At 40.0% G+C, this 26,015-nt stretch overlaps 1 protein-coding gene across 3 annotated transcripts in view; it reads right to left on the bottom strand.

Moving 5' to 3' along the window:
* Positions 1-2,227: 2,227 nt before the first annotated feature.
* IQGAP1 (IQ motif containing GTPase activating protein 1) overlaps positions 2,228-26,015 on the bottom strand; it is a 53,287-nt gene continuing 29,499 nt past the window's right edge. Inside the window, exons 16-38 of one of the 3 annotated variants that reach the window (XR_012582058.1) lie at positions 25,802-25,892; positions 24,666-24,827; positions 24,159-24,301; positions 23,635-23,805; positions 22,470-22,553; positions 22,300-22,371; positions 22,138-22,207; positions 21,170-21,378; positions 19,960-20,115; positions 19,581-19,744; positions 18,553-18,777; positions 17,181-17,321; positions 17,008-17,092; positions 14,618-14,850; positions 13,743-13,875; positions 13,265-13,367; positions 11,647-11,782; positions 10,229-10,316; positions 9,599-9,811; positions 8,386-8,552; positions 6,634-6,749; positions 5,641-5,749; positions 2,228-3,721 (exon numbers count right to left, since the gene is read on the bottom strand). Coding sequence is in view for 2 of the 3 variants with exons in the window: in XM_074548964.1 (XP_074405065.1) it covers positions 3,608-3,721; positions 5,641-5,749; positions 6,627-6,749; positions 8,386-8,552; positions 9,599-9,811; positions 10,229-10,316; positions 11,647-11,782; positions 13,265-13,367; positions 13,743-13,875; positions 14,618-14,850; positions 17,008-17,092; positions 17,181-17,321; positions 18,553-18,777; positions 19,581-19,744; positions 19,960-20,115; positions 21,170-21,378; positions 22,138-22,207; positions 22,300-22,371; positions 22,470-22,553; positions 23,635-23,805; positions 24,159-24,301; positions 24,666-24,827; positions 25,802-25,892 (3,192 nt within the window). In the remaining variant the exon portion in view is untranslated. Of the gene's footprint in view, positions 3,722-5,640; positions 5,750-6,626; positions 6,750-8,385; positions 8,553-9,598; positions 9,812-10,228; positions 10,317-11,646; positions 11,783-13,264; positions 13,368-13,742; positions 13,876-14,617; positions 14,851-17,007; positions 17,093-17,180; positions 17,322-18,552; positions 18,778-19,580; positions 19,745-19,959; positions 20,116-21,169; positions 21,379-22,137; positions 22,208-22,299; positions 22,372-22,469; positions 22,554-23,634; positions 23,806-24,158; positions 24,302-24,665; positions 24,828-25,801; positions 25,893-26,015 lie in introns of all 3 variants that reach the window. The other 2 variants (XM_074548964.1, XM_005496003.4) reach the window with 2 other exon arrangements.

Below are 26,015 nucleotides of genomic sequence, written 5' to 3' on the forward strand. Positions count from 1 at the left end.
TTTCAACAGCTGATATGCAGATGCAAAAGACTGCTGTTTTCCTGAGATAAGAAATACTTCAAACCTAACATTCTGAAGGAGTTCAGAATACACATCCAGGATTGCCATGCCCCCCAAAGTGCTACCTCCTGGAAGATTGTCTCTATGGTAAACCCGGTCACACTAGAAATGTTAGGAAGCAGAATCCAAACTACAGCACAAGCACCTGTAAGGAAAAGGTACCTCTGTTCATAAGATAGAATAACTTCCACCCTAATGTTTCAGAGTAAGTTGACATCAGGTCTTGTGGGAGGCCAAGGCCACCTACACCTTTACTTCCTAGAACCGCTGGTGTCAGGAATACTGCCATGTTTGCAGTTTTACAACTGGAAGAAAAACTGGCACTGGGTCGGGGGGCGGCAGTACTGGTCTCTGTCCACAAGGTGGCAGCAGTGCCGCCGGGCTCAGGCCGATGTACATTGGGGGCAGGCAGACAAGTCCGGCAAAAGTTGCCAGAGAACCCTTTCTATTCCCTTCAGCCCCTGCAGCTGTTGTTATGCTTTCAGGGCACTTGATTGGTTCATTCCTAGATAAAACTTATGTCTTTATTTTCAAAACTATTACCCATCTCTAGTCAGAGTTTCCTACATTCCTGTATACAAATGAGTGGATAGAGAGAGGGTTTCTTTCCAAATGAATTTAGAGATAAATTCCTTTTCTTTGCCAATACCTATAAAAATGAAAAACTTGACAGGTTTTAGTATTCTACACCCACCCCTCCCTGTGAAATTTCTGGCAGCTTTGGGTCCCTCTGGGGGACGGCATCCAGCATGATCTCTCCTCATTCACCACCCACCTGCTCCTCCACCACAGTATGGTTCCTTCTCCCAGGGACCTTGGGGTGCCCCAAATGACATGAGAGTCCCGAGTCTTAACCTGCTTTTCCTCACCCCTAAAGAAGGCACAGAATGAGTCAAACTGACCTGAACAGCAGCGTGGCACTTTAGTCGAGCCCTTTCCACACGTACATCCCCCCAGAAAGGGACTGCTCCACCAAGAAAGGAGGGCAGCCCCCAAAAGGGATGAAGTTCCTCCCCAGCCTCACTGTCACCGGTGAGAGGCAGAAATAGGGAGTGACAGCAGAGAGGATACAGGAAGAAAAGGAAGAATGGGGTATAGGATGAAACTGACCACACACCCCCCAAAAACCAAAGCAACAACAAAAACAACAAAAACTAACAAACAAAAAACCACACCAAAAAAACAAACAAAACACTCTAAAAGAAAAAAGCCAAACAAAACACCCCTGGGATGGGTAGCATGACAGAGACGGATTAAAAAGGAACAGGGACAGCAAATGGAACACGAGGATTCTGTGAGGAACAACGGCACAAGGAGCACCACAGAGCCACAGAGAATAGAAAGGAACACAAGTGAGGCATGGAGGAGGACGGAGAAAAAGACAGAGTGCTACACACACAGCAAGGACAGGGTTACAGAGCCAAAGAGGGAAACAAGGACTGAGAGAGGAAATGACCATGGCAGGGGCAGGTGAGTGGGGGGAAGGTGGGCAAGGCGCAGCAGAGGAATGGAGAAAGAGCGGCATGGCCAGCAGGTCAGAGGCTTACCAAGAGAAGGGTACAATGAGGGAGAAGGGCTGGGCCGCAGCTGCAAACAGGTACAGGACAAAAGGACAGGGAGAGGGACAAAGAAATACAGTCACATCCAGGACAAAGGAAAAAGGAGAGGAAGAAAGGAGAAATAAAGAGGCGGGCGGGGAGGGAGAGAGACAAAAAGTAGAGGAGAGGGATTGACTAATATTTACTGAATAAATATTGAGTATTTGCTTCTTGAAAGAAAAACAGAACAAGAGAGACTGAAAGGGAATGGTAGGGGGAAGCACACAGGACAAGAAAGGAACACCAAAGACACACTAGACAGAGAGAAGGGATAGAAAGTTGGATATAAGGCTGAAAAAAAACAGGAACAAACCCCAGGACTTATTAGAGAGTGTGGCTGATGAATGTGTCAATAAACCATGAACAGAAGTGGTTACAGTCACAGTTCAGCCTCATTAATTATCATTTGTCTCTCGGCAGGGCCATAAACTCCCTGATAAAACATGAGGGAAAAGCTAAATGGTTGATGTGCTCCATCTTTCTTGGACTTGGTAAGCAGTTTTTGTTATTGGGTTGGACCACACATACACGAAACACACTAGAGTATGTTTAAATACAGTATAAACACCAGCAAGTTTACTTATTTCCTTCCAAGAGAACTACAGAAAAGTTATACTCAGTGGCACGGACATTCCAAATACTAGGAGTGTCTTTCATGAGAAAAAAAAGACATAAGCTGAAAGAACTTGCCTCGGAGTAGATCAAAAAGTTCATTTAAACTCTGTACAGTAACCCGAATAAGCAGGCCAACTTGAAATTTGCAGGAGATATGTCTGTTAAAAAAAACTGAAGGAAAAAACTGAGGAAACAGCTGAAGCAAATTAATTTAAAGGTCAATTATATTTTGTAAGTCTCTGCATTTTTATTGGATATAACAAAACAGCCAGCACCACCACCACTGTGAAAAAGCACAGACGAAACCCCCATGAAATAATAAAAGATAAAGGAATTTGAGTGTAGCTAGAAAAAAATTAACTTTTTAAAAGCTAATCTATTTGAGACAGGCTCTACCTACAGACTTGTCCAAGGAAGAAAACTAACATTTATTGCATCAGACACAGATATATATATAACATTGCTCTAAACTGGGGAAAAAAAAAAGTGAATTTTACATTTCAAATGCTTTGCAAGCAACATTAAAAGTTAACGTGTCACAAGAAATTGTTTCAGCTACCCTCCCCTTCCACAAAAATCTTTTTATCTATAAGCCCTAGTAAATACATTCCATGGTCCCTCCATTAGGGGTGCGCCTGTAAATTACTACAGTGTGATAAACAGAAGCAAATGGAGAAAAATGAGACACTTAAGCTGCTATATGTGGCTGTAGTACATCATCACAAATAGCTCAGTAACTTTTTATGGTTGCTGATTACTTGACCACAGTAGTTCTAATCTTGGCAACTGGCCACTGCCACTTCTACCAATGCAAGCTTGCAAACAAACAGATAACCTGAATCTTAACCATGTTCTCCATTGGTCATCTTTGCTTGAGAATAACTGGAGTCCAAATACCACCTGCAACCCTTTTTCAGCTCTCAGGAAGAGGCTAATAGACCTCCATATAGTGCCAGCTTTCTCTTTGCACAGGCAAAAAGAACTCAAGCCTCATAAAGCACACGGTTAGGCAAGCTAAGCATTCAGATGGCCTAAGTTCACTCGAATATTAGTTGAATTGCTAAACCCATGTAAAAATACATTCTAAAATAACCTCTTTAAAGGGGATCTTCAAAGTTGGAAGACTATAAATAAACAAGAAACCAACTCCCTGCAGACTCAATCAGGGTTGTCAATTCCCAAGAGGTTCTTAGTCCTCCTTCATGATACATTTGACACAATTAGTACATGGTGCGAATATACTGATACATCACCACATTATTAAAAAAAAAGAAGTTGCATGTGCAGGTTTCTATCCATCTCCCCTTTCACAGACTTACTGGCAGAGGTTTCAGTTACTTCCCATAAAATTTCTTATTCAGAAGAAAGATCAGAAGATTGACGTTCACTTTTGCTCTGTCGAACAACTTCATGACAGCAACACCTTCATACTGCAGCTGCAAGAGATCCTGCCAAAGAGAGGATCTTAATGAGTGAAGAATCATCAAGAGCTGACAGAGAATGTATAAGACCCTGAAGTACAGTAGATCTTAAGGAATATCAACAAAAAAGTACACAGCATAACATAAAAAAGCAAGAGACATATTAAAGAGCCATTTTTACTGTGAAGAAAATAGTCATTCTAAGCCATTAAAGGTCTTGATTATTTTAAGCAGTGGGTTTAAAAAAATTACAAAAGAGAACAGAAATAGAAGACCAGCCATCTCCAGCCTTGTCATTTGCACAGTAGCCATAAACATTTAGAACATTAAGGTTTCCTATGTGCCTAATTCTATCATGTACCCATGAAACATTACAACATTCCACAGTGTCCCTTTCTAAAAGCTTTAGGGGCCACAGATCTCAGGGAAGTAGCTTACAGCGCTTCAATCTACGGCACTAAAAGAAATGGCATCCCAGTCAGTATGCATATGATGTCGATTCAACCTCTCAGGTGTTTATGTGGGCGGTCTTTCTAGTTATATTTTGCTTTGTCAGCAATGCACCTGCACTGATTTTATCTCACTGATTAAATTCTTTCCACAACCCCACTCCTGCAAGTAACACAGTGGGTAGGTGTGGGCATATGGGTGGACGTGTGTGATGTTGTATCCCTTGTGCTGTCCTCTGACAACATCTACTCTATCTGCAAGGCAGCGCTACAAAGGCACAGTGGTATAGTAAACCATGTGACCTTGGGTAGCCCCACAAACCAACAAGTTAATGATCAGCTCTGACAGATTAGGACCAGAACATACTAGGGGAGTGTTGAAGTGAAGGGAGAGACTCATCCTTGTTGATTCAGCATCTGACTCCGATTTATTAATCGACCAGGCACTTTTTATAACAGTGTTAATTCACTTCATGCATATTGCAAAACCTGAGCTCCCAATAGGCTGTAGAGAAAAATTCAGCTCCTCCTTTTGTTTACAATACCTGAAGTTAGTTTATTGAAACCAAGATCAGTGTTCTCACCATGATATGAAAAGTTCTCAAAACCTTCATATCTGTTCCCAGACCGGCCATCTGTTCCCAGTAGCAGCCAAGGACAGAACGGTCTGAGAATCTTGTTGTTTATATAAAAGGTGGCTGAGAACCTAATTATTTACAGGATCAAGCCTGGGAAAGGCTGCTTTACAGCAGGCTTCTATCTTTCCCTCAGCTGAGTACCTTCATGGCCTCTTTCTTTCAGCCATGCTTAAACCAGGCTCTCCACACGGGAGCCCTCAAAGCAAATGAAAGGTGTGAGGCAGCTGTCCATCCCAGCAGCCAAGCTGGCATGGACTAACTGCAATGCATGGTGCTATACTGCGCACAATCTGTTTTGAAAGGCCTGAGGCTTCCACAACTAACAAACCTAAAGAACACAAGATGCACAGGGAGTGGGGAAAGAAAGGGACAGAGACACCAGGTGTGAAAATACTGGCATGAGAAAAAGAACAGGGAACCGTGAAGTCGGCATGCCTGTTGTGGTGGCCTAGGTAAAGGCTGACACCTAAGGTGAACACTTAAGAACCGGAAACAAATGGGTAAGTGTAGAGTAGCAGAAAGAATACCAATACACAATGACTGGCTGAAGCCATCACACACAAGCCTAGGTGCCACAGACTCCAAAGCTCTCTGCTGTAGCAGGAAATTGTTGAAAATGCAAGTTTTTGTTTTGTGTGTGTATGTGTATACATAATTAAGAACACAGACCGACATCATGCTTTCATTAGCAAATAAACAAAAAGCAGTTTGTATGTGTTGCATCTGTTTCATCTGCAATAAATGGGTTATTTTTGAGAGCATTATTCAGACCATTTAGGCAAAAAATGTGTCACTGCTATTGTGATGAAGAGACTGGCATGGGAACTTACACGAGACTATTAAACAGGACAGTTCTTACCTGATAATGTAACATAAACGTTTCCATCTGTACACCCATGAATTTTGCTTTAACCTCAAAATCTCCCACTTCTTCTGTTGGACTGATTTCAAAAATCACGTTTTTAAACCTATGAAGTTGAGAAATGACAAATCACAGGGAGGGAATATATGAGATGAAACCTGAAGACAAATTTTTAAAAATTCTCTTCTTAACTCTTTATTCTATTATCCCCATTTGAAATGAGCCCATACAAGCCAAAGAGACTCAATACAACAATGAACAGAAGCCTAGCAGATTCTATGTCCGGTAAATCCTATCTTCACAGAAGCATAGCAGGAAACAGGGTCATTTAATTTAGTTTGAAAAATCTAAGCAGTCTACTTTAGTGCCGCATATTTATGCCTCATTTAGTGCACCGAGTACAAAGTATGACTCAGAGGTGAAAAAATTCTAGTAACAGCCAGCTCCTCTATATTCCACACAAGACATGCCAGCTTCTCAAGGGTAGCAAACTACAGCTGGAAAAACTCAAGCTAGCATAAAGCTGACTTTTCAGCAATGGAAGCTGTTAGGCATAATAACAATTTGCCCAAGGAGGTACCCTCCCATAACTGTGGAGGTGACAGAGAAGCAGCTGGGGGAAAGACGATGTCATGTTTAAATCACATTACACTTCTCAATCAAAGAATTGCTTTGCTCCAACCAGAAAAAGAGAACTGAAGAGTGATCACTATGCAAGGTGTCTTGGCCCTAGGGATGCCAGCCTAGGTCATCAAAGCAACTTTTCCAGCTTCAATAACTAAGTCTACCAATAACACTAAAATTCAAATAACAAAATTGCGAGACAATGTCACACAGCCTCAAACAGATCTCAAAATTTCTGGTCCTTGACTATCAGCACCTAGACTAGTTCTAAGAAAAAGACAGGAATTCAGCATACCTATTTTCCTTTTCCTCCAAAAAGGTTATTTAGCTCTAAAGAGTTTTAAATAATAGATACTCACTGGTTACCTTGCAGGTCCTCAATCTCTAAAAGCACTCCCTTCTCATGAAGTCGAGCTGCTGTGTATTTCAGAGAAATCTTTTTACTGTTTTTGCCTTTCATCTCTCGAGGTTTCTTGGAGACTCTGGGGAAAAAAGACAAACCAAACAAATTAGAAGGTCACAAGTAAAGACTGCAGTAAATTTTCAATTCTATTTGAAAGAGGGCATAGAATCAGTACAGCTAAAGAACTGTAACTAATGATAGATAATTATGTACTTCTACTAGTCAGTTTACCCACAAAGCACTGGTAGCCCAGATCAGATCCTTAATTTTCTACTATTTACCGCTAACATTTACGCAGAATAATAATAATAATACCAAAGTAAACAAAAACCAATAAAAAAAACAAAACCAAAAAAATTCCACCCAAAACCTAAGGATATGATACTTCATAAAAAGCAATACCATCTCTCATTAGGCAAAATGGGGTCTAATGACAACTGACATGGAGAAAAGCTGAGACTACTCAGAAACTTGCTTGTATTTTCATTCTGCAAACAAAAAGGGTTCACATTCTCACATCTGACTGGAGAAGACAACAACTTTTTTTTGCCCCCCAGAAAATCTAATTTGTCTAGCACTGTAACAACTGACTTCAATTGGCATAGAAATGGGGACAATTTGTGATCAAGGGTTTCCTTGTAGGTAACTATGTTATTTTCATTCTAATAAGGATAACAGGACAGACTGACTGAGCAGTGCCTATGTGGACAACAACGTTTGTACCACTGGACTCTCCACACTCTCTTCTCCCAAAGGGAACAAAAAATCTTTCAAGATTGTCTTTTTGACACCATTCATGGCAAGGGCCTCACCCTGTATTTTCTTACTGCTGCTGAGACCCTTTTGCTAAGACTATTGCTGTGGGAAAGAGCTTGGACAAGGAGCTTTGAGCAGACAGCATCATGGTTCTTCTTAGCAACACATGCTTTATTGTAAGAAGCACCTCTAGGGCCATGGAACCACCTGCTGCAGGTCATGAGGATCAAGACCATCTAAGGAATATGAAGGTGTGGAAGTCCATGGACCCTGATGAGATGTGTCTGATGAGACGGGTCCTCGGGGAACCAGTGGAAGAAGTGGCTAAGCCACTATCCACCATGTATGAGAAAATGTGGCATTCCAGTCAAGCTCCTATCAACTGGAGAAGGAAAATAAGGAAGATACAATCTGTCTCACTTCTGTGACTGGCAAGGTCCTCCTAGAAACTGTGCTAAGATACATAAAAAACAAGGAGGTAATTGGTGACAGCCAATATACCTTCACTCAGGTGCCTGGCCAATTTGGTGATCTGCTACAACAGGGTTAATATACCATTTCTGGATGAGGTTTTCAACTTCTTCTCCATTTCTGACTGACAATCATCTACCTGTATTTGTGGAAAAGCATTCAACAATGTTCCACACAACATCCTTGTGTCTAAACTGAAGAAAAAGGGATTTGATAGATGGACCACTTGACAGATAAGGATCAACTGGATGATCACACTCAAAGAATTGCAGTCAACAGTGAGGGTGGTAAGGCCCTGGGACAACTTGCCTGGGAAGCTGTGGCTACCCCATCCCAGAACTGTTCCAGCCCAGGCTGGATGGGGCTTGGAGCAACCCGGTCTAGTGCAAGGTGTCCCTGCCTATGGCAGGGCAGTGGGAACCAGATTGTCTTTAAAGGTCCCCTCAAAACCAAACCATTTTATGGTTCTACAGTTCCAAGATACTTACTTGCCCTTGCTGGCCAAGTTATCCAAGCAGGTCTTTATGTAACTTTTGTAATAATCTACTTGTTCTCCATAAAAAGTAGCTTTGGAGTTCAAGGCACTGTATGTCTGCTGCAGCTTCACTAGCTCCGCCTTTCTTCTCTGACGGTATCTACGCTGATTTCTGATATCCTACAGCACAAAGAAAGGCAGAGACTTAACAGTGATTTGTGCTCTCCAGGTGCTCAGAACCAGAGCCACTGAGTACTTGAAACACACAATCTGATTTTGCTTCAATGCAAGGCTTGAGCACTCACTTGCACTTGCCCCAGTTTAAGTGTCACAGCTTTTTCTCTGTTATGACTATTTGTGGAACTAACCAACTCTACACAGTTGCACCTTCTGTGGCTTTCTCAAACTTTAGTTCTGTTCTAGTTGCGATGACTAGAGTGGGCACTGAAAGCTCATGAGATAAAAGCTGTAATTCTGCCAGCACTGGAAAGTATCTTACAAATCGAGCTCAACAACCATAGCAGCACACAGACTTCATTATTTTTCTTTGTTAGACAGCGTTTAAGCATCACTTGCCTTAATATCTCAACAAGAAAACACTGCATTCATTGACTGATACTTTAATTTGTGACACGTATAATCTATAGTACAATTAATTCTTATCAAGTCCCTAAAGGTGATTATTTAGTTGGTTTACTTACGTAACATTTTCCAAATAGTTTTTCAGTAAACAATGTGATGTAAAATATATTGTCACTGTAGCAATATACAACAGTACTGGATCTCTTTTGTAAGTTTTTCATAGCAACTCCCCTCATAATTTAGGGATTCTTTAACAGGCACATTTAAATCAAAATAACAATTAGGATGTCTTAGAGTTATGAGCAAAACTTCTTTGAGTGACTAAGCTTGTAGAGGCACTACTTGAATTAGTGAAATAGAGCAGAAAAACACATCACACGTCAGGACCTCCCTTCCAAGCTATTAAGTTTTTTCTTAAAGTATCTGAGAACCAGGCAACGCAGTTGTTTGAGAGAACAGAAACTCTGTATAAAAGTAAAGGACTTTCCACATGCCAAGAGATGGAAATGCTGCAACAAAAGGCATGATTTTTCTCTATAAATTAGCTACTAAAAACCTTACTCTCCCTCTGAAAACTCATGCCAGTTTCACAAAGCTGGAAACTGGGAAAACTATCATTACTAGGAAACCATCAAATGGTATACCTTCGCAATGTCATTGATTAGTTCCTGGTATTTATTTTTGGCATTCACTGGCCCCAGTTCTGTCAACTTCTTCAGGCCTGCCTTGATTTTTTCTTTTTTTTCTTGGAGATTCAAGTTGCCATCTTCCTTTACAGAAACAGATTTTTTCATCTTATCAGGAGTTTTAGCATCACGAATGGCCCGTTTCTGCATAGCTCTATGATGCTCTGCTTCCTAGAAGAAAACAAAAACCTGCAAGTTCATAAGCAGATCAATTACAAGAAGACAAAAAGAAGCAGAGACAGATTGTCTGATCTCTGGCCTAACACAGGATAAAGAGTTTTGCTTGGTGATTCCTGTACTGATTCAAATGAACATATTTTGATGAACACATTCTACACGTGGGGACCAGGAGAAGGCTATCTATCATCTAAAGTGGTCTTCTACATAAACAGTTTCTAGCAACTGGTGCAGGAGTAAGATTCACACGTACAATTTACTTCCACTGTACACCCTCCTGATTATCTTAACACTCTGCTCTATCATCAGTGGAGACAGCGTCACCGCAATACTTAAACGGAGAATCTCACATATATCTAGATAGATTATGATTTCCAAGTCTAAAACCAGCACAGACAAACAGCATCATACTTGCTCTGAGGTAGCTGAAGTTTCCAAAATTTCAGTCAGCGTCTCCCCTGGCTGGAAGCGGATTACATCAACAATTAAACGTTTTGTGCTGTAAAGAGATCAAGGATAATAGAAGAAAAAAATTTAAATAGAAAGACCTTTAATACTTTTCTGTTCTGCAACAATACCAATGCTACTGATTTATTTAAAGTCAGATTATTACTGGATAAGTACTCAGGTAGGCATAGGCTAAACTAGACCAGAACCCTAACAAGCACTTTACTTTTTGGACAGTGCGTTACTGGAAACCAGTTCCTTGAAAGGTTCCTCTCTGTAATATGAACAATTTGCTTCCCAAAACTTCTTCAAACAGCAAGGAGGCTACCCCATATATTAGAAGGTAGCCCCAGTACTGCCAGGTGGACCACAGAAACTGCATTCAAGGTGAATGATAACGCAGGTAGCAGCAACAGCCCATCTGTGCAACCAGAAAAGCTCTATAATATTATCCATTCATAAGCATGCTTCAGTGATCTATAACAGGTATCAAAAAACTCAGAAGGATTATTTTCTTATGTGGATGGGAGACAGGTAGATCTCAAGTGCAGCCCGGCAACAGACAGGGTCATTTCCTTGATTTGAGCTGAGATTTAATCACAGTCGGTGTCCACTGTGAAGCACTTCTGTCCTTAAGCCACACAATAAAACCAAATAGCATCTCTGTAGTCTAGCTGGAATTATTTTTGGAATCACAAAAACTGCATCGCATACACACCTTCCTCATCATCCACAACTTAAACGACTACCAGTGCAGCTGGTAAATCTTTACTTTTGAAATCAATGTGACCTTTGTCTGGTGGGTAGGAAAATACTGATGTATCATTTAAGAAGTCTGGTTAAAGTTATTTTTGGAGACAAAATCTTCTCATGGGAGATGATTTATCTGCCTACACCTAGTACATGCTGAGCAAAGATTTTTCAAACTGCCATCTGAGCAGGAATGCAGAAGAGGAGGTAAGCATGCTTAATGATAATGACGTCAGGTCACTGCTTTGTACATCTCAGCAATAGGGATTTGCTTAAAACCAGCCAAGAGTCACTGCTAGTTACAGGTTTTCCAGAATACATATTCTGGCAATAATAAAATTATTATTGCGGAAAGAATTTAATCGGTGAGATAAAATGACAGCCCATTGCTCTCTTTCCTTTAGGTTATAAGACCTATGCTTCTCAAAAAGGCTATAAGTCTTCATCAATTAAAAGTCATGCCACAGCATGGAAAAGGACATGACTACAATCTCAGTGTATCTGGAGTAACAGACCCCCCACATTTCCTTAAATTATGCCTCAATTCTCTCATTTTCACATGCTGATTAACTGGTAAAATTCCAGTTGCTCCTTCTTTTAAGTAACATATCAGGTAGTTATCTCCTACTTACTTCAAAAGAATTGTTCTTGCATCCATCTCTGCATTCTCATCACCAGGAACGTCAAATTTATTAGTGAGTGTGAGAGAAACCTCAGTCTTTGCTAGCATTTCCCTGTTGGGGTCATTAACATTGCCAGAACCTTCCCCTGCCAAGCAGAGAGAGTTTATAGATTAAATCACATTCTTTACCTTCTTGACTGTTAGGACTTCGTAATTTTTCCCATAACAGACACAGAGAAATTTGACTGATTCCTATACTGTCCAAAGGACACTTCAAAACCCAAACCAACTTTTAAAGACATCATCTTGAATATATCAGACTGTATCTTGAATATCAGACTTTTTCATAACAAATCTGAGAGAACGCACCAGCCAGAAAAGCACCACAAAGTCATCACTTTGAATGCCTTAAATATTTACATGCATTCCACACTCTATCTCAGTATCTCACTTAGAAGAGTGGCTTAACTGCCAAAAGTAGAAAACAAAAATGTTATGATGCCCATATGTCCATGTCCTCATCAAAATGCATGTTTCAAGGTAAGAGCAAAGAGCTTGTTAGCAACTGAGCCTATCATCATCTCTTGAACTAAGTAAGCTATCCCACCAAAAAGAAATTTTCTTCCTCTAACTGCGTATGAACTTTCACCAGAACAATAGTTGGTAGCTTTCCCCCCATTTTTTAAAGGGTTGCAGAAAGATCTGACATATTAGCCACAGTGAAACAATGCACATAGGAGAAATGAAATGGGGAAGGAGGGCGAGTTCTAGCTAAACCCATGGTCTCTGCTTGTTCAGATAATGCCTCTTACAGTTCTTTGCCAGTGCTTGGAAGAAAATGTGCTTGCAATCATTCCTTTAGAAGATTCTAACCTTTCTGATCAAGCAACTTCAAGGTTAGTGTTTGCTGTCAGAGCATCTTCTCCAAAAACTGTGCCTGGTTTGCCTCCCTCCCCTCTGCTAGACTAGAAACTTCAAATAACTGCAGCACAGAAACCAATGAAGGAGAAAAACTTGTGCATCCTTCCAGTATGTGTTACATCCTGAAGCAGTAAACTGTGTCTCAGGTTTCCAGAACAGTTTCACAGATTAGCAGTGTTAGTTCCTTCTTCCCCCAGCCAGAAGAGAATAAAATTCTATTTTCCTTATGGAAAGTAACTCTAAAGGAGGGGAAAAATGTTACCTGTCTGTTGGGGAAGATCACCTGTCCACATGCCAAAGACTCTTAAAGGAACACATGCTATTTAATACATTTATTACTGCACTCTGCAAGGAATACCTACAGGTCTCCAGTAAGGATGGATCCTTGCAAACAAGCTGGAACAGGGACACAAGCACAGAGAAATGGTTCCAGTGTAATGGAACAAAGAAAATATGTCAATATCCATCTGTCTTCTGGAAACTTCTAGAGTGGGATGAAGTGAGGTGGGTGGGGAGAAGAGAAAGAACCCCTGTTTTTTTTTAGGGCAGTAAATTATGCAGAGAAAATATACTGCAACAAATCTGCAGCTGCTTTTTAGAGCACGTCCTCCCGAAGGACCTGTGATGATTTCTTACTGTTTCTTTACTGCACTTTAAGTCATTTCAGGTACTATCACATATCACTTTAGCAGAATAAACTAGACCACCTATTAAAGACTCAATTGTAGGAACCTCTCCGAGATCATCCAGCAGCTCGTGAATTGGATCATTGTGCTCAGGAGCAATTGCATCTTGATGGTCTAAGAGCAACTAGATGAATAGAAAAAAACAATTACATTTTAACAATATATCCTTTTCTAGACAGTAGAATTTCATTACTTTAGGCTGGTATCTTTTAGAAAAAAATCACTGAACTCCAAAGCAGCAATGTCAATATTCAGAGCTGCATCAATATCACAATATTGACAAAATCATGACAATAATGTGAAAATACTCAAATGCTTTCCAAAGAAACTTAGTGAAGCTGTACCTAAACTACTATATTGAATAAACCAACAAGCTCTCACAAACTACAATCATTACAACTTTCGGCCTTGTATTTGGTACCTTTGTGTTTCAGACAGAAGCAGCATTTTCTTCACAAACACTGCTTATAAGGAGCAACTGTGACTAATGCATACTTACAGTGTGTGTGTTGATGATTTCACCGATAGAAATATAAATTACTGGTTTAGTGAGAGTCACCAAGTCTGAATATTCATCAATGTTAAATTTATCCTGCAATTCGGGAACCTCACAGGCAGCCTGAAAAAAACGTCTTCAGAACAAAAAAAGGAGAGAACACTCAGTATGATTCTGAGATATGTCAAGAGTATTACCTCCCTGTGACAAGTTCAAGCATAGACTCTCCCCTTTAAACTATGGTACACTATGGCATACTACAGTTTGCAGCTTTAGTTTAACACATCAGAAGCAAACTAGTAAATTCAATCATTGATACTGGCCATGTTGACATTTGCTCATTTTCAAAATTGACAGAACTGCCTTCAGTGATCTCATTCTCCTGCCTCCACTGCATTATCATCCTTTGCCCCCAACTACCTCTGGTTACCCTTTTTCCAAAAGACAGGAAATATCACAATTCTTAAACAAAAGCTTGCTTCAACTACATGAATAGCTAAATGCCAACCTGCTTTATTCCTGATCACCACTACATTTTCATGTGCAACCAGGGTTCACACAGGACAGAAGAATGTATGTCCTGTCCAAAGTACTGTAATAAGCATGCGCAAAAGCAACTTTTATTTTGGACACTTTAAACTCTTGACTTTGCAATCTTATGAAAATAGAATTCATTGTTCATAAATCCCAGGTATATATTTTATCTGCCATTGTCACTGATGCTTGTGGCAGTCTGGACTGAAATCTCTTTTATTTTAAATAGACTGCATATTTGACAAAGACAGAATTTTCCATATTCTAAATTTACTGTTTTCCCTTTTTACTTGCAATGTTACCCTTCTACAAACTTCCCAACTTAATTAGCTACGTTCTTTTACCTGAATTTCTGGTATGACTGCAACAGGTATTCATTAATGATGCTTAGATGAGCATTGTCTCCCATGAACATCTTATTGGATGCAGCATGCTGTAACATCTTTGCAATGGAACCAAGGTTTCTGCGTTGATCTGTCGTCAGCTGACCTCCAGCTGAAAGGTCGATGATGTCGAATGCATCTGGTGCAACAATAGCTGGATTCATGTAGCGATAATAGAGTAAGTTGCCCACAATCTGGGAAAGAAAGAAGAAATGTATCAATAAACAAAAGTACAGGACCCAACCAAATTTCATTGAAACTACTCTGTGTTTAGATAAATTATTTTCCTGTAAGCTTCTTTCCAACACAAAGGTTCTGCTGTACAGAAGCACACACCATCCCAAAAGATCTACAGTGTTAAAAAAAACCAATATCATAAAGATGCAATAGGGCAGTCAACACAGAGGAAAGCCTGAGCACCATCAGTCACAGGACAATACAGCAGCAGATATTCCTATGCGTAAAGATTTAGAACTGCAACTTACAAAAATGTACGGATAGGAGATACTATAAGTTACCAATGAACTACTGATATGAGCATGAGAGAGTCTGTCAGGAGAATTAAATGCAACTGAATTAGCCTAACAGAGGGCAGAATGACCACGATATAGAGGAATCTGATAATGAAGTTTCAGTGTGGAACAAGAGCCGATTTTTAAAGAAGCATAAAGCACTGGCTGCCATCTCTGACAAAGAAAAAATAGGGAAGAAGAACGGCACACCAAGAAGGTAAATTGAGGAAATGATTTTCCATTTCTTGTCCAAAGCCCTTCTCTCTTTCAGAATAAAAGCCTTCTTCTATACCCAGCAAGATAATCTGGCACAAACCCCTAGTTAGTGAGAAGCCATTTAATCCAGAAGTAAGAAAATCAGAAGTACAGAAAACAAATGGCATTGGATGCTTTGAAAATCCAATTTACCTAGTCAAATGTGAGCAAAGAACTACAAATAAAGATTATCACATTATCCATATGCTCACAGTATTCTTCTACCCTGTGCTGGATATTTTGCCAAAAGCAATTCTAGCAAGGAAAGGTATTAACTCACCGTGCTGATTTAAAGCAAAAGCTCTCTCACCACATGCTCATTTGCAGAAGGCCAGGTCACTGAACCTTGGCTTCACCTGCTTTTCATGTGACTAAAATGCATGGAAGAGATTGGGGTCTGAACAAACAGGTGAAAACACAGAGAAAAAACCTAGCCATTGGTAAGTCCCAGAAATTAATAACTGGTTTCAGTCAGGCCATGTTTGGACAAGTGTTTTATGCAAGCCTCTGCTGTACTCTCACAAATTATGCTGTGGGATGTTAACAGTCTGCTGACCATTAACAGTCTGCTTACTGCCAGTAAAAAGAAAAAAACATCCATGAAAGAAATTGAATTAATGACATTTGAACTTGTGGGGCAAAAAGAACAGTATATTATATGAGAATCTTCAGTTGCTAAAAAAAAAATCTACAGGTAGGTATTGCACGCAACTGCAGTTTTGACTTTCATGTGGACAGTTACATTATTTCCATGAGGATTAACAAAACCTGCAGTTTTCCACCTAAATTTACAGATGGAAGAAATTAATTCACCTGCATAGAAAGAACCGATGTCTCAGAATGGGAAAGCACAGAACTAGAAGAGAGAAGAAAACAGCATTCAGATTGGTAATTATTTTGTAATGAAGCAGAGGCAGAGAAGCTTAAAGAGACGTTGTCAAGTATTCTAATAACCAAACTATATATTGTATTAAAAAGTAAAGCATTCATGGGCATAAATTCAGAATTTCCCAGAAGCCACAAAATCAACGAAATTTCAACAAAAACCCCAATGCTGTAGTCATCTAAGAGCAGCTAATATTAGGATCCATTTAGTTCTCCAAACCAATTGAAATGCAAAATACAAAACTGACCAGGCATCATGGGAAGCAATTCTACATATTGCCGACAAAATATCCCAGTGTGTTCCAGATGGGGCATTAAGAATTTGGCACACAGACTTTTTAACTTGTCTCTTTAAGGAAGGAGCAGCAGGCAGTGATCACACTAGTTAACCCAAGGTTTATTTTCTAGGAGCAACAGTAATCCCCAGGTCAAGAAACCTAAAGGTCCAAATGCCCAAGATACTAAAAACAAAACAGAAGCATCAGGATACTTCCTTCTAAACAATGCATTACATCTCAAGCGATGTGTATGAAGCTGACGTCAATAGCCTGATGTGAAATATTTTCTATCTGTAGAGGTAAATGAATAGGTTTACATGCGCTCCTCTCCAAACATACACCTAACAAGAGAGAAGAATGAGATGAGCTCGCCACAGCCAATTCGGCTGGCAATTATTTACAAAGGTGTATAGATCCTCACCTTCAGAAGCTCATCCTCACCAGCATCAGGAAACTTCTCATGCAGGGAGTCTTTTAGGACCTTGGCAATGAAACGCATTCCATACCTGAGAGAAAGAAAAGGTCAAATAAGACTGCTGCAAGCATGAAGACACCAACAACTTCACAGGGATAACAGTGGTGCATCAGACTCACGGGATTTTGTCCACTGAACTAATAATGGCAGATAGGAACTTGTCTGTCACTGTCCTCATGTTTCTGATTGAGGCATCCAGGCGCGTCCTCACCTCTTCATGACTTAGGGCTTGCTCAGGAGTAACATCATATGGCAGTTTGCTATTTGAAAAAGTCAGACATATAAAGGAGAGTATTAATCAGGCTAGTACACTTCAAGAACCTATAGCCTGAAACATATTCACTGCCAAAACCAGAAACTTATTTCACTTTGCTGCAAAAAACTATGCACTGCTTTTAATTAACCTGTTTGGCACCGTCAGAACTGAAATTCTTTTGCTTTTACTTCCTTTACTTTCCCTTGTGCTGGCCACTGAGAGAAAGACCCGGCTAACTCAAAATTGAATCTTTTTTACAGCATGCACACCAGGCAAAAAAAGCACCATTCATTATACATAGTGGTACTTCAGACTGCAAATTGGTGAAAATTAAAGCTACACATTTGAGTATTAAGATGATGAAAACTTTGACACAAGCAGAGCAGCGTCCATAAAATCAATATAACATGCTGCTGAAGGAATGGTTATCCTTTTTTCAATCAGCTGAAACTACTGCATAGTATTCCAGTGAGCACAGACAAATGATAATTCATAATGGTGTATCCTAAATCTCATGTATAGAGAAGAATCTGAATACACATCATCACTTCCATTTTTACCATATCCAGAATTTTGCATAAAGTGTGCAAATGTATACGACTGCTTTAGATATGGAGGAAGTCATTAATCTGTATGGCTTTTGCTTTTTTTTTTTTTTAATACATTAAAAATCCCAATAACACAACAAAATCCTCAAGTCCTAGCAAATCACAACCACCGAAGAAAAAGAAACCAGAATGACACAAAATCACATAGCTGAATATGAATTTGCCATCAATGGCTGATGTTAATTAGAAAGATGTTAAGACCAAGGAGAATTAAACACAATGTGATGGCTCCTGCCAGCAAGAGCGGCTTTGTGTGCTTGAGAACAGTACATGTTTGCACAGGCCAAGCATGACATGAACAGGGACTGACATGGAAACAATTCCCAAATACATTTTCTTACAATACATTATTTTACCTTAGAGGGCATCTCATAGCTAACTATCAAGTTAACATAGGAAAATACCAAAGAGCACTTCTTTCTCCATAATTTAATGACATTCCTGTTCAATACTCTCAGCACCATAACCAGAGTAAGAACTTTAGAACTCTCAGATGAAAGCTGTCTTGACAAGACAGTTGGCAGATGCATGCAGTGGAGCCAAGGAGGCAAGTTTTGAATGACTAACTGAGCAATGCAAAGCAGCTAAGCAATGTTTAGAAAAATACAGTATTAACAGGTCCCATACCTGGCCTCTCCAGTTTGAGATTCCATCTGGTTAACCCAAGACTTGTAAATATCCACAGGATCAGTTTTGATATTAAGTGACTTGTCATCGATGATTTCCTTCACAACTGGTGCAAGGATCTGCCTCAGGGCATTTTGACCACGGGCACCACGATTGAAACTTACCACCATTTTAATAACAGTAGGATTCCCAGTCACAATTTCATGTATCTGGTCTACTTTTGATCTGAAGAAGAAAGAATCCATATGAAATTTTAGGTATGCATAACTCTGTCACTGCCTACACTTCCCTGGACTACTGTTTCAAGCGTAACTTTGGGGGTGGGGTGGTGGGGGGAGACACACATGTTTTTTAGAAGTTGTTATTTGTTTCAGGGCATCTTCATGCTTAAAAAGCATTCCCAAAAATGCTTGAGGGTAGTTCCTTAAAAAGTTCATTGCATATTCTTCCTCACAGCAAGTTGTGCCACTCTGCATTGTTAAGTCATGTAACTCAAACTCACACTTTGAGTTACAGTCATGTAAGTCGTGTAACACTGAGCACCTAAGGCCTAAGCAATCCAACAAAACATGTCTGAGGACAGCCAGAGTTTCTAACACTGACAGGAAATGGAAATGCCAAACAACAGAGATTTCAGACTCCTCATTAGTTTTTGCAAATCCAGGCAGCTTAGATTTAGCTCTCTCCCTGGCTCCTAAAGCCTGAGTTTGCACTTTGTTGGACATATTTATAAAAAGACACTGGAGAATTGAGATTAAACTGAATTTTAGAATGACTTTGCATCAGATCAGAAGTAGCTGCCATGTTGTGAAATCTTGATTGAAGTGAAAAGCCTTCATCTTCTATTGACATACTTGATTCTTCTTTGATAGACTACATTAATAGATATGAAATGGGAAAAGGACAGTGAAGGGACAGATTAGCATTATCTGCATATAAGCACTAGACTTCACATGAAAAGGTGCCTCATTTTCAGGAACTGCCAAAACTGATTCAACAGCAAGAATGTGCCGTATGCTACCACATACTTGATCTCTTCCTGCAGTGCTGTTTGGAAAAGTCGCAACAACAGGTATTCCTCTCTTTGATTGGATGCATAGTTATACAGCGTGAAGATGACAGAATCCATGAATTTTGTGGATTTGTTTTGAGGCATCTGAAAAATCAGCTTGGCCAAGTAGGTTGGGTTAGTCTACAACAACAAGAAAAATTACTTAGTGTACATGTCCCCCTGGTGTTGCTAAAAAACGAAGGTGGCTCAAAACAGTTGCTGGCTGGAGTTGATTTTAAAGGTCTTTTTCAACCTTACTTACTTCTATGACAACTACAGTGCACAAGCAAAGACTCTGCTAAGACATATCACCTTCTATGACAAAAGGTTACCGAGCAGCGTAAGAAGTTGCTTACCTGAAGTAGGTAGAACAAATGCTGATAGGCTTCCAACTTTTCTCTCTTTTCTTTGCTCAGTGCTTTCAAACCTCCCCTTTGCTTGTTCAGCATCATCATGTCAGAGAGCTGTTCCTTGTTCTTCTTGGTAAGTTTTTTGCTATGAGAAACAACATCCTGGAAAGAAAGAAAAGGTACAGATTTCACTCTGAGAAGTTTCAAACAAGAAATACTGGAAAACAGTTGCATCTGAGAGCTAGTTCTCTTGGATGTGGAAATGAAGGGTCAAGGAATGCCTGGGGCTATAAAAGTGAAGCATTGTTTGCTATGGCAGCAGTTTCTCCAACTGGAAGCATATGTTCTGCTTTGTTCCTGACTTTGTGAATTGGTCTGAAAGTCTAGATGGGCTAGTCACTCTTGGTAGCAATGACGATCAGAGCTGGTAGCATTCTGGCGACACTTGTAAATATTTTCCTTTTTAAAACTGGGCTTACAGTTTACAAATACTGTTCTATATTCACCTAGCTCACTACCTCCACATACTCTGACAGCAATAGCACTTTTCACTGCAATCATCAGCCCAACCACTGCAGCTTACTTCTAAGATAAATATCACTACACCAATTGAGATTTTGCGCTCAGAGAAGCCTAGTGTAATGAATTCAGGACCACATGAAAAGTTGACCAATACTTCAGCTTGAAGAAAAGACAATGCTGTATCAGCAACAGCCCCTTTTTTTTTTCTTTTTTGGAAATGAATCACACTAGCCAAGCTTAGATAGAGGGCACTTCCTTTAACCAACAAGCAACCGAGCCTCACAAGCATGTCTCCTGCCTCCAAAATTACAAAATCACCCCCTTGGCTGACAAAATTACAAAATCACCCCCTTGGCTGAAAGCTTGTGGCATGTGACTTGTTTAACCCCAAAGGAGCAACAAAACAGTCTCAAAGCCATTCAATACAAAACTTGTTGCATTTGTTAGCTCAAGATAGTCTTGTTGCCTATTTTAGCTTCAGGACTTGTTTCTTCTCCTCCTACAGTTTTCTTTCTAGGGATACATACTAAATCAGTGGAATTAACTAAGAACGTACTGGGAGTAAAAACTAAGTCAGGGGAAATGTTTTCCACTGGGTCTGAGCAACCAACATCCAAGGCCAGGAGCTCTCCATGCCAACTACCACTGTGCTCAATTCTATGTGTAGCTGGTCTCCCAGCAACACACTTCTTACCTGCAATGTAATTTTGTTTTTCACTAGCAAACCAATTTTGATGTCCATGAGATTGAGGTCATTTTCCAGTTGCTGATTGGATCGGATCAAGGTTACAACTTCTTCACGGAGTTTCATTAGCTCAAGCTCCTCCTGAAAATCTTGGTCACTCTGATCAAGCAAGTGGACAAATTTCCGAACCACAGCCATAGGTGGATTTTCAGCATTAACTAAAAACAGGAAAGAAAATAGACTACACTAGGGGATGGCAAACAGAAGTACATATATGCCTTATCTATGTTTAAACAGCACATCAAGGAGCACCCAGAGTCAAATTAGTACCCTCTTGTCTAACCAGCTTCAGACATTTTAATTCTCCTGTTTTGAGAAAATTGTAAGAGAACTAAATTGAGAACAAAGTATTAGCATAGGGTAGTACACACTGTCAGAGCTAACTGCAAAGCTACAGTTCTATTTTTCAGCAGGGAAAAAAAAAAAAGGCAGCTAGAATCAACTTCTCCTTCAGCCTCAAGAACTACCTACACCCTGCACTTCCCTATCAACTTCATCCCGACTGCTCCTCAAAACTGTCTTGATGTTATAGATCACACAGCCAATACCATAGTGGTTGACAAGAAGCTTGATGTGACCCAGCAACGTGCACTTGCAGCACAGAATGCCAACTGCATCCTGGGCTGCATCAAAAGCAGTGTGGTCAGGAGGTCAAGGCAGGTGATTCTCCTCCTCTACTCTACTCTAATGAGACCCCACCTGAAGTACTGTGTTCAGCTCAGGGGCCCCCAATATAGTAAGAAGGATACGGAGTTGCAGGGCTGAGTCCAGAGGAGGGCTACAAAGATGATCATGGGCTAAAGCATCTCTCCAATGGAGACAGGCAGAGAGAGTTGGGGAATCTCTTCTATGAATCTATGATCCCTCACAAACAGAGATTCAAGCCACAGCAGTTTTATTCTCTTGGCAATACTTACTGAGGGTTTTGTAGTCTTCTCGGGCTTTGTTTGCTCGAATAAAGGCTTGAATTTTTACGACATCATTTATCTAGGATTTAAGAAACAAAAAAGCACTTGACATCATTCTGGAAAGAGTACCAAAGTCAGGTACAGAATATATTTAACAAGGTAGCCTCTTACGTGGTTTCTGAAATACTGCAGACGATCTCTGTAACGTCTTCTGGCTTGATACATCCTGGTCATTGATTGAATCTATTGAAGGGTAACCAAAACACTCAGATTGGAAACTTATCTATGAAGCTCACTACCCCAAAGGCTTACCAAAACAGTAAGCAGAAAACCTGCACTACCTTTACTACTTGGTCCTTTTGTGCACGTAGGTAATCCAAACGGGTTTGATATGCCTTCCTTTGCTTGTAGCCACGCCATTGAGACTGAAAACAAAACAGGCACATTCACTTTACTTTTCTAATTGAACAGAAGTAATTGCAAATCTGAGCTTCTTTGGGTTCCTCAGCTTCCAACTGTCCTTTTGGCTAAATGAAACATGAAGGAGACGTGCTTGTCTTATCAAGAGACACTGTGTCAAGCATTAACTATTCTCCAAATGTAATCATGAGAGACTTGAAATTACACCATGAAGAGCCTGGGCCTTCTGAAGCACAAATAGGGGTCAAGGATACAGTGAAACAGTCAAATTGATAGAAACTGTTCTACATAAGGATCATGTGTTAGCTGCTGCTGCTGCTGCTGAGAACAATGGTGTAACAGTTCAAGCTTTCCCAGCAGACCCACTGCCATTCACACTTGGGAAAAGAACTCAGGCAAGGGGTTGGACTACACTTAAAGAGAGAGTGTGTTATTTTAATGAGCTGAGAGTGGGTGTGGAGGTTTTGTTAAATATACAGCAGAGTATCTGCTACTTAGGCAGAAACAATTGGATATATACTGCTGAAATAATAAAATGGTAATAGGGTGCAAAGCAACTGTTGCATTTGCACATAATTCAGTTACAACATCACAGAATAATTTTTTTGTGGCTGTCCTGTAAATGCACCTGATTTCATGCTGAATTATGCAGCTATCCTCCAAATCCCTGGACAAATTTGAAGAAAAGCAAGAATACTGAAGACCATGTTGTTTCTCCTCAATTCATGATGAATCACAGCAGCAATGCATCTCATGGCACTATCACCATCAACACATAGAACACACTTCATATTTCCTCACTCCCGAAACATTGAAATGTATAAAAAAATAACCGTTAAAGTTTCCTCAAGTAACTTTTTCTCTCTCCAATTCTATGTGATTACTGGATCGATTATATATGACACATAAAAGCAAATAATATACCAAAACTCACTGGAGAAGGAAATGTTTTTAGATAAGTTACAATATGAGGCAAAGACAATTGTGTGCTGTAATTACTTGAATTGAACAAAACTGTTAATAAGCTTGTGTACAGAAAACAACTGCAGAGTACAAGTTCCAAACAGAATTAAAGGGTATCACTACCTGAATGCAAGTGATTGCTGGGACTTGCTTCTTCAAAAAATTCATTCTTGAGTTGAATTCCTGGCGAACAAGATACCCTCGACAGCAAGCCTGAAGTTTCATAATCAGGTTCTCATTTGCAAGCCACAACTGTTCTCGGTTGTATGCTGCAGTGACTCCAGATATGGTGCTCTGATTTAATGTTATGATAGGAAGAGAAGCCAGAAAAAGAAAATGGAAATACAAAAAAAAAGGATGTTACATCAGCTTTCCATACTGTGCTTACAAGAAACTCCAAAGTTGTGTTTCAAAAAACAGTTACATCACGATCCCGTACTCTCTTAGTAACAGGATAAATTTTCATTAAATAGGACAAGGAGTTGTGACACACACAATCTGATGATGCCTAGCAAATCAAATGAGTTACTAAGTGAGTTAACATGACTATGGCATTGAAGCATTCTATCTCAGAGCTGCATTAAGGGTGGGAATGGTGAGAATGTCAACTTTCAAGAGAAGGAGCATGCGTTAATCTATTACTCTACCTGTATCTCTTCCCGTGACAGCTGAGTGTCATTTTGCACAAATTCTGCTGGTTCGTCCCATCCTCCCTCTTTGGTCCGCAGGTTATGATAATAATGATAGCCTCCTCTCACCCAGTGTTTCACCCACTCGCTGCCATTGCCCCCTGAGAGCAGAAACTGCAATTAGAAGTCTGAAACACTGACAAGTGTCTTACCTTTCACACATACAAATTTTACAACCAGGAAATTTCCTTTATAGATTATTCTTTCTCCAAACAAGGAAAGGGATGTTTCTGAATCCCTAATGACCTCATATGAGAGCTACCTAAACACAACGCATTGTATAAGTGGAGAACATTATACTACTCATATTTAAAAAAAAAAAAAAAACACCTTATTTCACAGAGCATCCACAGCTGCTATCTACAACACAGAATTTTTTCCTAGGGGCTTTTTTACCTCTAGTTCCAATTCCATGTACAATAATCTTGCATTTATTTCACTAATAGTTAGCTACTTAAGGTGTACCTGCCGTCCTTTTCTTAACTTCTGACAATTCTTGCTGGTACGTCTCAGCACATTCTGGAGTGACTCCGTACAGCCCAACATCAGGTGAACGCAAGGCACTCAGGGTCTGGCTAACGTCACCATGATCTACTGCTTCGTTAATGGCTAGAATTCCTAAGGAGACTTGGATAAAACCAGAAAGCAAGTTAGCGCAGGGTCTCAGTAGCTCACAGCAAGCACAGAATGGCAGAACAGAGCAAGGCAACATGAACACACCCTCATAGCTGGGCTGTATGTAAGATATGCAAATTTTCAGTGTACATAAACATGAAACATAAATAAAAAACCAACTCGAGGACTTGCAGTATAGAGGCCTCTTCAGTACAGAGTATCCAGCCATGCATGAAACTGCACCTGACAGCATGTAATGGTGTGCCCAAAGTCCCAGTATGGTGCTGATTTATCCCCAGAAGTTTTCAACATACACAGTTACAGCTCTCCTCTGATGTCTGTTTCAGTTAACAGAGTTTCTTCTGGCAGAGCCAGTCACAACTCAACAACCAGAGCAGTAATTACTTAATTGTTTCTGCAGACAGAAACAAAATTGTTATAATGACTGGGAAGCAACAACGGGTGGACCAGTCCACCTGCCAACTGCGTTAAGGAGCAAAGGTAAGTATCACTGACGGGTAGTACTCTTTGTATCCAAAAACCATGTGAGTGTTTGTCTGGTAATATCTAAGAGAACCAAGACAAGACAACAGTACCTCGCACAAATAAAAGGTAATGCTCACCAGAAAGCATCATTTCAACAGTGCATGTGAACACTCTCACTTCTAACCAACCACCCACAGACACACACAATTAGTCGCAAATGACAATCAATTTGAAAAAGATTGGTCCAACAAGGTAACGTAGTCTAATGGTCACATGCAAAACTGGAAAAAAATGCATATCCCCCCACAACAGAAGAAATTTAGTATTTGAAGAATCTGACATTCACTCCTCAAAAAACCACACCTGCACCAGAAGCCTGTAGACTCTTCTGGTTTCCTTTGCCACATGTATATGACATTTCTAGCCCTCAACTTTTCCTTAAATAAGTGGTATTTGGCTGGTAGTGGGGATTAATTGCAATACTGTGCGATAATACTTACATCTCTGGGACTCCTCAGTGTCCTTGTTAGCCTTATGAATCCCATCCTGAATTTCATCTAGCCAAAGTACAGCTGTTTCATCCTGTGTGTCCTGAAGACAATACAACAAGAAAAATATACAATATCAGGAGAAAAGATTCACTATTTTTGCCAAGTAAGATAACCTACATTCAGAAACAGCCAATAGAGTAGTTTTCCATAACAGAGAGAAAAA

This window comes from Zonotrichia albicollis, chromosome 11 (assembly GCF_047830755.1).
Source record: "Zonotrichia albicollis isolate bZonAlb1 chromosome 11, bZonAlb1.hap1, whole genome shotgun sequence".
Lineage (NCBI taxonomy): Eukaryota > Metazoa > Chordata > Aves > Passeriformes > Passerellidae > Zonotrichia > Zonotrichia albicollis.